Below are 13,607 nucleotides of genomic sequence, written 5' to 3'. Positions count from 1 at the left end.
GTTTTCGTCAACTTAATGGTTCTGTGCAAACATATTTGCAGTCTAGGCAAGATATTTGCTCCAAGGAGTCATCATCACCCATACAGAATTGTTGTCTGTCAGTGAGTGGGTTTATGTTACATTGTCAAAGCAACTACCAGGATGGGTCAAAAATGTAGGATGCAGAAAAATCAGAAAATTCTATTTTTGTATTCTTTCCCATTTATTTCTCTTCTTCAGGGGTCTTGTTATATATATCATGCCTATGCAAAACTTAACAACGCTGGTTGTCCGGTCTTAGAGTTTAACTCATTAGATGTCTGAAACCATCTTTATAATATTCAGTTCAGTCTTATTTTAAAATAGAGCTGTGAACCCAGAGACGGTGCCTGCAACAGCAGCATCAAATAAAGCCTGACTTCTGAGTGTTCCCGTGTGGAGGAGCAGGGAACTATCACAAAGCAGTAGACCTCTCTGTTGGAAGAGGCTGTGCAGTGTGTATAGATGTGGATGAAGGGACTCACTCTTACAACAGGATGTCTCAAATGCTTTGCTCCAGCTGAACCCCATCCAGTGGGAAGCAGAAGCTCAGTGAAGCACTGACTTCAGGAGCTGGCAGGTCTGTGCAGTGCTCTGTGCATTAAACTCTTGCTGCAAGAGAGCTTTGACCAAAAATGTGTGCTCATCAGAGGGTCTGTGGAGCTCTGTGTGCCAGGGAAGGAATCCTCAGTGCAAGGACAGCTCAGAAGACCTGAGAAGAGGAATTTTAAACCCCTGTATATTTATTTAATAGACAGCTGTAATAAAACACAAGCAGAAACTCCTGCTGTGTTTTATGTAGAAATGTTTAAGGTATGTTGTTAACACGATTAATGACCTTTTAAAAAAAAAAAGTAATTACCTACAAGAAACTTAGATGGTGGTTTCTTAATAAGAAAGATTTCTTATAACAAAGATGGAGAAAGACTTTTTACCAGGGCTAGTAAAGAGGATAAGACAAGGGGCAACAGGTTTAAACTGAAAGAGAGCAGATTTAGATTGAATATAAGGAAGAAAATGTTTATGATGAGGGTGGTGAGATACTGGAACAGGTTGCCCAGAGAAGCCTTAGATGTCCCATCCCTGGAAGTGTTTAAGGTCAGGTTGGTTGGGGCTCTGAGCGACCTGATCTGGTGAAAGATGTCCCTGCCAACAACAGGGGGGTTGGGCTAGATAATCTTCAAGGGTTGAACCCAAACCATTCTATGATTAATCTTGAAAACAGGCTTTTGGCACAAGCTGAGTAACTGTGGTTTTTTCTAGATTTCACATATTGAGGCACTTGCAGGTGTGGCAGGACTATGTCTATGAAACCCACCTCCTCAAGCTTGGTACAGCCCTGGGCACCTGAAGGCTTCAACAAACTCATGTGCAATCAGAGAGAGAACTCCTGGTCTTCATACAGACCCCACTCACCTGGGCAGTGCCACCGTCCCTGCCCACCTGCCACCATGAACATCCAGCAGCACATGGAGGACCCCAGTGCTGGCTGACCCCGCAGGTTCAGCAGCCAGAGCGAGGTCCGAAGGAGGCTGCTCCTCTGACTCTCCTCTTTCTTTGCCCCATAGGTTGTCATCATGGAGGTGCAGGGTCTGAAGTCGCTGGCCCCCAACCGTATTGTGTACTGCACCATGGAAGTCGAAGGTGGGGAGAAGCTGCAGACTGACCAGGCTGAAGCCTCAAAGCCAACGTAAGTCTTGCTTTGACTTTTGCTCTCTCCACCATGCTCTCCTCCACCCCATCTGTGCACTGCTGAGCCTCTGCAGATAGCTCTGGCTAGGGGGGACTCTGAGAAGCAGAGGAGAAGCGTGGCTTTCCACGTATGCAGAGCGTCATCCTGCGACTAAGAATGGCTCAAAGCCCTGACTAAGGAAAAAAAAAAGTGTTAATGACAGGCTTATGTCTCTTGTAGCCATAGAGACATAATTTTGTGTCTATGCGTAAGTACTTTGCTAAATAGGGATGGAGTTAAGCATGTGCTTAGATAAATACTTGTCTGAGTGTCCACCTGAACCAGTGCCATCGTGTAGGTACATAAGCTCATCTTCCCTGTCAGGGTTTCAGTGGTCCTATGAGAAAAGGAAACAGCTGGTGAGGACATGCTCCAGCAGCCAAAGACAGAAGTGGAAGAGAAGAGTGGGGACAGCTTCAAGTCACTCAGTTAAAGCTTTATCTAAGGCCACTCTGGCCTGGTCCAGTTCAAGGGCAGAGTCTTGTTCTGTCCTCTTGGACCTGGTCCCCAAATCCCCAGCCTTGGCACCATGCTTGGTTTTTTTTATTTTCCCCAGGTGTTGTTATAAGCCTGCTATTAGTGATTGATCTTTGTTAATTTGGAAGGAGAAAATGATGAATGGCTTATTTCCTTTCCGATTAGTGGGATTAGTTAACTTGAAACACTATCCGTATGGATTTGAGGCAATTTTTCTCTGTTTCACTGCAGAGATTTCACACTTAAATGAAATTCTGGGTATGCTTCCTCACAATGGAGAATTGCCAAGGTGACATGAAGCCTCCTCCGGCAGTGGGGAGCAATGCAGAGGGGATGCTGTTGGGATATTCCCTCTCTGTTCCCATATCCTGTTCCCTCCAAGTGACCGATCCCCCACGGCATTTTACCAGGAGCTTCCCAAGCTCGTGGAAGGAAAGCCAAAACCACGCAGCTGCGTTACATGGGTGTGCACGAGCACTGCAGGCAAACAGTTCAAGGCCAGCGGATGCAGGCGGGAGGAGAGCAGAGCCGAAGGCAGGCTGCCTTCCTTCGGTGGTTGTCCTCCCGCAGAGGCACAGAAACTGCTGATGCCTTTCATGCTGCGCTGTACTGGAAGAGCAGGAATCTGCAGTAAGCGGTTTAAAAACAATATTCCCAATCAGGGAAAGTGCTGCCGCCTGGCTTACTTTTCAAAACGCTTTGAAATTTGCTTCAGAGAAGGAAGTAGGAGAGCTGTGCTTGGGAGAAAATTTCCATAAGAACCTGCGGTTGTCACTATTTTAGGTGTTTTTATTGCTTCAGTGGAGAAAGTTGGGCTTGATTTAGGGGAAATTACTACTACTCGTACTAAAAAGCACACTTCTGCTGGGTTACACGTGCTTGTTTAGCTTGGTCTGTTCATCCCGCTTTTGCTCAAAGGGTCTGTCCTTCCTTGCACAAGCCTTCTTGCTGATAACCGTAGGAGCATTTATACAAGTGTTGTTTTGAAAATAAGGGCTGCAGGAGTGAGCTCTTTAATTGAATGGGTCTTTTTATCATAATGAAATGTACAGTGTCTGGGCATGAAGCCATCAAGCCCTCAGGAAAATGCAGCCAACACTGAATGCTGCGGCATGATATGAGTTACGCAAGTCCGTTGCACTCATCCCCTCTCTGCACTGGCTTCCCATAGAGGTGCAAGTCAGGCTTGAAGTCTTCTGGGTCGATCTATCGCTTGGGCTAGTATCTAGGGAAATGCCTTAGGAGGGGAGTGGGTTTGACAGTTGCGTTCCTGGAGGATCCTCGGATGTTTTACTTCCAAAACCAAAGACTGCCCAAGCCAAGGCTCTAAAATAACCTTGCACAGAAACCAGAGACCGTCACAGAAAGCTTGTCCTTTTTTCTTCACTGCCTTTAGAAGTGCTGCTTTCACCTTGTTTCCCCTCCCAGACACAACAGCTCAGGCAGGGAAAACCAAAGCCTGATGAAAGCGATTTACTGCACTTACATTCTCCTCTTCAGAAGAGAAGAAAAGAGAGAATGAACCAGATGTGACATGTTTGTCATGTTGCTTAATGCAAGACCTGAAGGCCCTCAGGTACTCCGGTGATGACGGCGGTGATAGAAACAGCTTAGACAAGTTCTTGGTGCGTTTTTGATCTGTGCTGCCTTACAGACAAAAGATCCCTGGTCAGCCAAAACAGCCTTCTGGAGCATCTTTTTAGTGCTGACGTGGCTCTCACCAAGGTCTTTCACGCTGTGTTTGCTTGTGTACTTTTTATTGTAAGCAGGATACTCATTGATAAAGAACTAGATCAGCAAAAGCACGCTGGATTGCTCTCCAGGGGAGCTCGCTCCCCAGGCGTCCCAGGTTTGTGTGCTTTGGCAGGGGATGCTGCCTGGCCTGGGGTTGAGGAGCACGCTGCGGTGATTCTGAGCCTTGGCACTACAAAAGTGCAAGTACTGAAGCAGGTTACTCCTGTACATCCCAAAACTTTTACGTCTCAGAGGCTCAAAAAATAGAAGCGCAGGTTAAGTGTCTGCTTGCAGAACAACAGTTCTGGAAGCAGGCAGTGTTTTCTCAGATTAAACTGTAACTCTTCAAACTGCCTGAAATTCACTTTTACCATCATTCTTGAGGTTATGCAGACTACAAAAGACTAATTTTCTCATACACGTCAAGGAAAGAAAATTACATTTGAACAGTAAGATTCACTGGGAAACTTCCTCTTTTTAATGACAGCCCTGTGTCCTGGGGAGTGGAGAGGAGAGTGTCACGAGGCCACACAACCTTGTAGGACATCTTTTTACCTAAGAATGACTCATGGAGTTGTTCACTGTGTTCTCACATGTCCTTGAAACGCCAGCCCTCAGTTAAAACACCGAAGGCACAGCACACCCGTAGCAGGGGCTGCTCTTCAGCTCGGTGCCGTGCAGGGGTGCTAACCTGGGCTCTGCACCCCTCATGGACCAAGGCAATTTCTCAGTTGGGAAGGATTTCCAGAAGTGCTCGTCTGGTTGTGTGAGAGGCTCACCTGGCTTTCCCTGGTGCAAAACCAGCAGGTTTTTGCGAATAAGATGCTTGAAAGCATCTGATTGACTTTGGAGCTTGAATCTTGTCTGTTGATCTTGAAGGAGGCAGCCACGCGTACTGAGCGATCAGATGAGTTGTGTGCGACAAGCGTGGCTTTCAGGACGGCAGTAAATACTGGTCATCTTTTTTCCTTCTCAGGCTCCACGTTGAATTCCTGACATTTTAAGCCCGGTCCTTTCATGTGAAGATTATCTGCCTCAGCGTGGGTATGAGGGATGGCACAGTTCTAGAGAAAGCCAGACCTGAAATAGCAAGGGTTATTTCAGATCAGGCTTGCAGTGTGTTATTAGTAGTGCTTTTAATAAGTTGTGTAAGAACTTTGTATTGTATTGTATAACACAAAATGCCTTTGTATTATGCCCTAACCCGCAGATGCCTCTACAAAATATCCCAAATCCCAGTGCAAGCGGGATTTTAACTGCTTTTCATGCTGGAATCGTATTCTTGCAGATCTTTGAGGGTTTTATGGCCTGATGTCTGCTCTCTGCAAAGCACGAAGGGTGATGTGGCTCTGTGCGTCTCCAACACTGCCCTTCCAGGAGCTGCATTAGTAATGCTGCTGTTTGCACGGCCTGAGAACAAGGCTGGTGAGGGGTCTGGGAATAGCACAAAAGGTCCAGCTGCAACACCCCTGTCCTGCAGTCTCTAAAGAGGCTGGTGGGTATATTCAGTGACCTGTGCTTGTAGCAGTGCTCATGGGCTTCTTATCATATTGTCTTTCTCTGACGTGAGCAGAACAAAAGAAAACAAAGAGACTCAAACAACAGCAAGGTCCTATGTGCCTTGTGCATAAACACTGTATGTTCACCTGGACATATTTCAGCATGCAGATGAGTCTCATTCTCCCCAGCTCACAGGAGTGAAAATCAGGTGCAGCTGCACTGAATTCAGCTGAACCATTTGGGTTAGAAGCAGTGAATAACTGGTTGGGGGAGAATCTGGCCAGCCTGTCTGGGCATTCTGGAATGCCCAAGAAGGGGCAGAGGCGTGGGCTGTTCCGCTGACTCTGGAGGTGGCTTCATTCTGAGGTGGTATCCCCCCTCGCAGAGCAGCCTCTTCAGTCCTGGTGCAGGGGTCATGTAGTAGCTCAGAGTATGAGAACTGAGGATGGAGTTTATTATTTTTGAAGGAGAAAAGATCACTGTTTATTGCCTGGCATTTTTTTCTATGCAGTTTTCTTGAGCATGTGCTGTAGGACAGTGCTGGAGAGAGGACACTCAATGGGTCTCATTTGACTCCATGTCAATTTTTATGTTGTGTGTCGTGACCAAGAGCTTGATCCTCTTGCCCTCTCCAGAAATTCACTCTTGATAAAGTCATGTCTTTGGTAAACTTTAAAAGCTCTCCATTTCTGTTCCCTTAGCCACTGTGCTAGGAGACAGGGGTGCCCTGTTTTATCTTTGTGCTCATTCCTGATGCTGCTCCCTGATTTGCTTTTCAAGGTGCTCTGGCAACTCAGCTGCTTATCTCTGCTGTGACAGGCTGCCCTTGTTTAAATCCCTACAGCAAACCAAGCTTGTCATTCAGCTGGGGTCTTAGTTTCAAATTGCTGTGCCGGATCCATCAGATCCTACTGCGAAGAGGGACAGGAACTCCATAGCATCCTTCTCAGCACCTGTGGTGGCCGTCTCCTTCTGGGAGGTGGACACTGAGCAGCAGAGGGAAGGGAGGCTGGCGAGCAGGGATGCCCTCTCTCTCTTTGCAGAAGGGGAAAGTCTGGTCTTTTAATTCAGGAATCGCCTGCCTCAGGCCCTGGAGTTTGAAGCGATGCTCAGCGGCTTTGCACAGAGTAGGAGCGTGATAAGAGCGTTGTGTTGCAGCCAGTGTTTTGCTGCCACGGTTAGTTGGGAGATGCTGTGAACACTTCCCTGTGGCAAAATGAGAAAGGTCCTTTTGAGATGAGCTTGCATGTATAAATTACACATAAATATTCCATAGCCTGTAGAACAAATTTAACTCCACTGAACTGAAGGGGTTTATACTGATGTGAGTGGGAGCAGACCTTAGCCCATAGTTCATGTTGTGTATCGCTCAGCACAGAAGCTGGTGCCATGCCTGGTAGGTCACTTCCAGACACGTGTGGTTCTGCAGTCCAGGAGGCTGCCCAGAGCCTGTGGCACTGCTCTCCTGGCTGCTGTGGCAGCCCTGCGGGCTCTGCAGACAGGCAGCAGAGTCAGCCGCCTTAGACTTCCCAACATCACTTGTGTGCTCTGAGGCCGTGCTATGCTCAGAGCTGTTGCTGTGTTGCAGAGGTGTCAGCCCATGGTGAAGCTCAGGCAGAAGGCCTGGGTGGCTACACGGTTTTAAGCGGTTGTTCGTATTTAGGTTTGCATGCCTAGCTAAGCCCTGTGTAAGCAGAATTCCTAACGCTGGGTAAAAAATGAAGCAAAAGGAAATTTTAGGAGATAGATGCTTTTTTTTCTTTTTTTTTTTTCCTCCTTTGTCTTCTAGTTGGCTTCAGCATTAAATATAAGCTGTCTTAATTACCCAGACTGATTGACTTGCCTTTCTAGTTGCATGATTTTGTTTTGCAGCTGTGCAGATGTTCACAGCTCTTTTTCCTTAGGAAACCTCCAGGAGCCTTATGAATGTGTCAGAGTAGGTGACTGAGCCCTGGATACAGCTAACATCAGGCACTGTCACTGCTGGGATACGGCCCTTGTCCCTGGGCTGAGGGTCTGAGCAGAGTCAGTCTGCCCCAAGGCATCTGATAGGGAATTGTCTTCCAGGAGAGATCTTCAGCTTTGCTCTCTGCGATCATGATGTGGATGTTTTGAGCTCATGATGCTGCTAGGCTAAGGGATGACAATGACAGGGACAGGAACTTCAGGGTAGCTGCTTTTAGCTCATCTGTCTAGGGCTGAAGGATATAAAGTGGTGTCCAAATCCCTTACACAAGATTTCTATTTAGCTGTTTCACATCTCTAGGAGCCAGTTTTCTGGTGAGACTGTGCATGGCTTTGCACCTGAAGGTTTCAGCTGTTAGTTCAGTCTGACCTGCTCTTCACATCCCCTTTTGTGCGTGTGATAGTATTTCCATAATGCTCCTGAGATTTATGCTGTGCTATTCCCATCTTTGAAAGTGGAGGCTGTGGACAAGTCATTAAGCACAGCAAAAAATGCACTGAAAAGTTATTACCCAGGTGCAGGCCTGTGATCTATTATGGGAAGTCTTCACGCAAGTGATTTAGTGGCCTTTTTAATTAGAAATTCAGAACATCTTCTGATGCTTCCTCCTAGCTGCTCTGCAGAAGTGATTCCTGGACGGCTCAGCTGCTGCCCTGGGGACCACGGAAGGCCAGAAAAAAACCTGCTTTAGATTAAGCAGCTGAGTTTTTCCCTAGAATAAAGGCAAGGCTCCATAGGGATTCCCTGGCCCCGTGTATCGCTCAGACGGCCGCGTTGCCGTGATGCAGCTCCCTGGACAGCAGTGCAACAGTCTGCTGGGACTGCGCGGTGATGCCAGGTATGGACCTGCTCCAAAGGGCACATGTGCAGTCCCTCCTCTCTCCTATCCTGTAAATATTACACTAGAAACTGTGTTGAAGAATCATGAACGCTTTGTATCCATGGAGTTCTCTCTTGTGGTTGGGTTCTCTGGTATCAAGTAAGTGAAAGCTCTGGCTGTGTTTTCCCTGACCTTTAGGGCATACATAGCATTACTTTCGCATGGATTCTCTGGTGTCTAGTAAGGGTTGAGCTCATGCACCTTCTCTTTCACAGATGAATGTCTCTCTTCTCGCCAGCTGTCTAATTTCTTGAGTGTTCCTATGCACTTGGGAATTATGTATTCCTGTGATAGCACATACATTCAAATTTAAGTATTCCAGAAGGTGTGATGATGCCCAAGGCGATTTTCATCGACACCCGTCTGCTTCGTCACTCCTATGCATGCAGCCTTAAGATGGGATAGTAAAGACCAAAAGGCCATTGAAATGAGATTGAGATTCAGTGATCTGAAATAGTGCTAAATTAAGAGGAGGACTGCAAAACAGAAGTCCTGGGATACAGTCAGTCGTCTTGTTTAATGCTCATGGTAGGTGTTTTAAAAAGAATTAAGCCATGCCTTAGTGCAAGTTCTGCACGTCACTTGCTGAGGGAAGGGGAGGGGATGAGACATGTGAAAAGTGCCCAGTTGTTAGTTTATTTATCAAGTGCTCTGTACAAGTAGTGCACATTATTATTTAATGAGGGGTACTGCTGTTACTGATTGCAAAGCAGCGTAGGGAGTTAGAGTGCATGCTTTAAGGAAATGGCGCTATGCCTGCTCCCGCCTGGACAGAGGAAATGGTTTAATGGGAAGGCCAATGTTGACAGTGACTTCTCAACATTTTGGTTGTCCTTTCTGTGTAATGAAGGTAGGGAGGCCCATTGCCTTTGTGAATGTGCTAGGTCTCCCAGAGAACAGCAGCACTATGTGCGAAAGCACTTAAAGGGAGCTATGTGCTGTTGTCGCTACGTGGGCAAAGAGGACAAGGCACAGTCGTGGAGAGAGGAGCTTGCGAACGTGGTCAGAGTGCAGAGAGACACAGCAGCATTTTCTTGAACCCATTCCAGAGCAACTCCAAGGTGTTTCAGATTGAAAAAGTCCATGAAAGGCAGGACACAGCACATAGGAGTGTCTTGCCCAGCTCACTGGTCTTTCACACCTTTGCCAAAAGGCCTTGCAAGTAAATAAAACTGAGAGCACCTGCAACAACTCCCATGCCGTGGCTTAGAGGAGGTGAGAAGGGCGATCCCAGCTGCACACAGTCACTGGTGCTGCGGGATCTGTCAGGATGTGGAAAGAGGGCTCACCAGCCCCTGATGGTTGCTGAAGGAAGGGTGAATCCTGCAGGTCAGGGATTGCAGAGTCCCGCTATCTTTGTCAGGCCAGAGATACAAAATGGATGTCTAGGAATGGATCTCCCACAGAAACAAAGGGCATGGTGTTAGTGTGTTTGCTCCAGCCCTTCTCAGTGGCTGTGTGTCCGGTGAACTGGTGGCTGACTCAGTCCTTACTTTGGGTTCCCTGTCCATGAAAGTAGACCAATGCTTCTGTTTCACAGCAGAGAAAATGCTCATAACTGAGGTGGCTGGATAGGCATCATCTGTTGGAAGTGCCCACTCATCTCCACTGACCCAGGAGATGCCAGGATGACTTTGCTTATAGCCATCAGAAGTTAGGCAAGATAAACCCCATCCCTAGTGTCTGGCTGGATCTGAGCTTCCTGTCCTGGATCCTGGCTTAGAAAAATATAGGGCAGCAAAAATGTGAGTGGTTGCAGAACTACAAGAGACAGTCTCACACCTCTTGTTCCTCTCTCTAGCTGATTTTGGAAGAGTACCTTGTGCCATTTTCTGCTCTGTCTAGATTTAGAAAATGCTTCACTGCTCTTCTCTACGGAATTTTATAAAGGACAGTCTAGACTACGTTGGCACAAAACCAACAATCTGTATTTTCAGGCAGAGGGTTTCTGTCTCCTTTTGCGTGATCTATGCTTGTGTGACACTGAGTTTCTGTATAGCTGGCAGTGCATGACCTTAGAAAGTCTGAATCATAACCAGGCCTCACCTAGCTGCAGTCCTTTGCCGTTGTGTTTTCTTCCAGGGTGATAAGATTTGATAGCAGTGATTAACCACATCTGAATGAAATAATGGTTCTATGAAGTGAGCAGCTCTGCGACTGGTTCAGTGGAGCATCTTTGGCCAAAGCAAACTTTGATTAGCATGTGTGTGGCATCACAGCATGTGTGTGCCATCACAGTCACCTTATACAAGAAGTGGTAACAACCACACATAGTAAATGCACGGAGACCTATTTTGTGAATGAAACTCTAACTTGTGCTGTGTCCAGCGCAGAAACGCTGATAAAGTGCATACAGTAGGTAACCGTTGTAAAAGCGATTATTCTTTCAGTTCCAATCTCCCAGTAAAAGGTTGCTGGGCTTACGTTTCCATTTCCTCCTGCTGAGCTTTTCTTCTCTAATTGTAGTATCAGCATTAAGCGAGAGCACAGGGCCTTTGAAAAGCAGCCGTCGTTTAAATCATGCTAAGTAATCACACTACTTATTTTCGAGGATTGTGGTGAATGGCATTGCCATAAATCCTTACCCACACCCCCGCGGGATGCCCGCAGTACAGCACAAGGGAGAGGCAGCTGGGAGGGGTGCGTGGTCCTGGGCGCAGGGGGTGAGGCTGGGCTGGGTTCAGGCGTGGCACAGGGACATCTCTGGGGCAGGAATGCCATCTCGTGGCCGTGAATAGCTATTATGCGATGAAATCCATCTCCCATCCCTCCTTACAGCTTCCCCGTGATGCTCACCCTGTGTATCAGCTATGCTCAGGAAACAGAAATCAAGCTCTGCATTTTCTGTCTAGCAAAGCTCATCCTTTTTTTGGGTTCCTAAAGCTGCGCCATCGGCCTCAGCGTCTCCTCTTGGCTGCGGTGCCCTGGCAGCCGAGTGACACGGTGCTGGCACGGGAACAGGGTCTGTGGGGACTGCTTGTGAGCCACCAGCAGATCGAGAGCAGACCTTCACAGGTTTTGCTTTGCTGCAGTCTCCGTCAGCTTTACCCTATTCCTTCTGCACCTTGCGCGCTCAGACGCAGATGTGATGCTCTCCTAGACATATTTCTCTCTCAGCCGGCAGTCGTAGTGTTTTCGTAGCCAGTTTGAGGATGTGGGAGTTGCAGCTCCTGGAAGGAGAGATGGTGCCTTTTATCAGCTGTCTGGTACTGCCGGCTGCATGATGTTAGGCAAGATGGTGTCTGCGTGCGTGACACTTACATCGTGTCTCAGCAGTGGAAACAAAAAACGGACAGTCTGTGAAATGCTGGAGGTTGGAAGAAATCCTTATGTGCTGCCAGGAGGAGCGTGGTGCTTTAAGAACGTGCCGTCTCTGTTCACCTTTTGGATAACACCACAGTGCTTTCTGCAGTGGTGTTTTTGGGTAAACGAGAACCCTTTTCATAAGCAAAAGAATTGCTGATGATGCTGGTTTTGGCAGAGGAAGTATATGCTCAGCAGGAATTAGGATGTCACGGGAAACCGTGGATTCACTCTGCAAGCCCCTGGGTTATCCCATCAGTGGAGGTGTCAGTGCTCCGTGCAGAGATGTGGCCTCACTCGGTGTTACGTAGCCCCAGGGGAAGGCAGGTACAGCCACCACTGCCGGCCACTGCGTGCGGGGATGCTGGCTTGTCGGTCACTCACATTGATGGAAGCAGGTTTTACAGTCATTGTAAAGTCTGTGCGGGAAAGTCTAGGAGGAACCAAATCTGTTTGCACTGTCACTCCCACTTCAACTCGGCTTCTTTTGAGGGGATGGGACTGAAAGGCTGTTCTGTCAGCAGAAAGGGAGGAGAGGAAACAAATGTGAACAAAAATAGGCCACGTTGTCAATCTGTGTCTGATCACTTTGATTATCCTGCTCTGAAGGTGAGTAAACACATGGAACTTTTATCGTGGGAGGAATCCCAGAGGAAGCTGAGCAGCTCTTGGGAATAAAGCCATGTTAGGCATGCAAACCGCTCTCAATCCGTTTCTGCAGGCGAATGGAAAGGTACTTTTCTTAGCACCTGAATTGTATCCCTTACCCCAGGGTATTTTCACACGAGCAGAAACACAGAAGGTTCTCCACATCTATGTATAGTATTTGAGATTTTCATTCCAGATCTTTTTTGTGCACCTGCAGCAGTCACCCCTAGCACCCCTCTTTAGCAGTGGAAAGACAGGGGCACTTTTAGGGTAGGCTTCATTTCATCTGCTTGCTGCCTCTAAATTGGGATGAGGCAAATTAAGGCCTAACTCCACTGACTATTAATTAGATCTCTCCTTATTACAATAGCAGGAGCCCAAGGCAGGTGACATGGGCATGTGTACCCGATAGTACAGTCCCCTAAATTTGTGTTTTTCCACAGTCCCATGTCTCAGCATCCTCTCCTGATAGCTAAAGATCAAATCCTTTCATCGGAGCTGTAGTTCCATTTGAGGCCTCTGCAGCATGTGAAATCCAAACTTGGTCCCACAAAAACCACCAAATGGATTAAATGACTTCTGTTTTGCCGATGGATGGCTCCTGCTGGTGGGAGGAACTGACACCTCCCGTATTTCATCCGCAGCGCAATGCACTCGCTGAACGCTTCAGGGTAGGCAGCAAGTGCTTTCTTCTTTGTTTGGTGTCTTTACTTAGCGCTTTATTTTGTTTCTGACTAAACCACTTTTTATCTTTCAATAATGATATCTCTTGAGATGGTGTATCACCCACTGGGATATGTTTCTTGTAAGAACTTGGCTCACCTCAGTCGAGGTTTGTTGCAAACCAGTTGGTAACTGTCATCGGCCCAGCATCCCCAAACTGGCTGTGGTTTGTAGCATTCTCCCACTGAAACAGAGCTGTGTGTGGAGCTGCACCCCGCAGGTCTCCAGCTGTGGGACCCAGCCTGTGGGTTTTCTTGGAGATCCTAAAAAAAAAGCCCAAATTCTTCTGTTACAAACCAAAAACCTTTTATCGGTTGCCATTACCTGTTAGAGTTGCAAAAAATACATATTTTCCTGAAGGCTTTGGGATGCCCTACTTCTTTTTATTGTGGCTTTGTGACCCAGCTGGTGCAGATGTGAGCACCTGCTTCCACCGCGCATTGTGGATGGGTCTATGCTGCCGCATCCCCTGCGAGTTCGGTGCCTCACCAACATCCCTTCCAAAGAGGAGCGAGCTGTCTGCTCTCCCAACGCCGGCTTGTGAAGGGCTCAGCACATGGGCAGCGTTGTCTCATTTATGTCGTTCCTAGAAGTTCAGATACCCATTTCTGAAAATGAAATAAGCA

The 13,607-nt window shown here is 47.5% G+C and overlaps 1 protein-coding gene across 10 annotated transcripts in view; it reads left to right on the top strand.

The window, feature by feature from the left end:
• Positions 1–13,607, top strand: part of CADPS (calcium dependent secretion activator) — a 212,558-nt gene that overhangs the window by 79,974 nt on the left and 118,977 nt on the right. For all 10 annotated transcript variants that reach the window (XM_086755865.1, XM_086755861.1, XM_086755864.1 and 7 more), the window contains exon 6: positions 1,587–1,708. In XM_086755865.1, coding sequence (XP_086611991.1) covers positions 1,587–1,708 — 122 coding nt within the window. The remainder of the gene's footprint in view (positions 1–1,586; positions 1,709–13,607) is intronic.

Source organism: Chlamydotis macqueenii, chromosome 10 (assembly GCF_036417535.1).
Source record: "Chlamydotis macqueenii isolate bChlMac1 chromosome 10, bChlMac1.mat, whole genome shotgun sequence".
Classification (NCBI taxonomy): domain Eukaryota; kingdom Metazoa; phylum Chordata; class Aves; order Otidiformes; family Otididae; genus Chlamydotis; species Chlamydotis macqueenii.
This window is presented reverse-complemented; position numbering and strand designations above follow the sequence as displayed.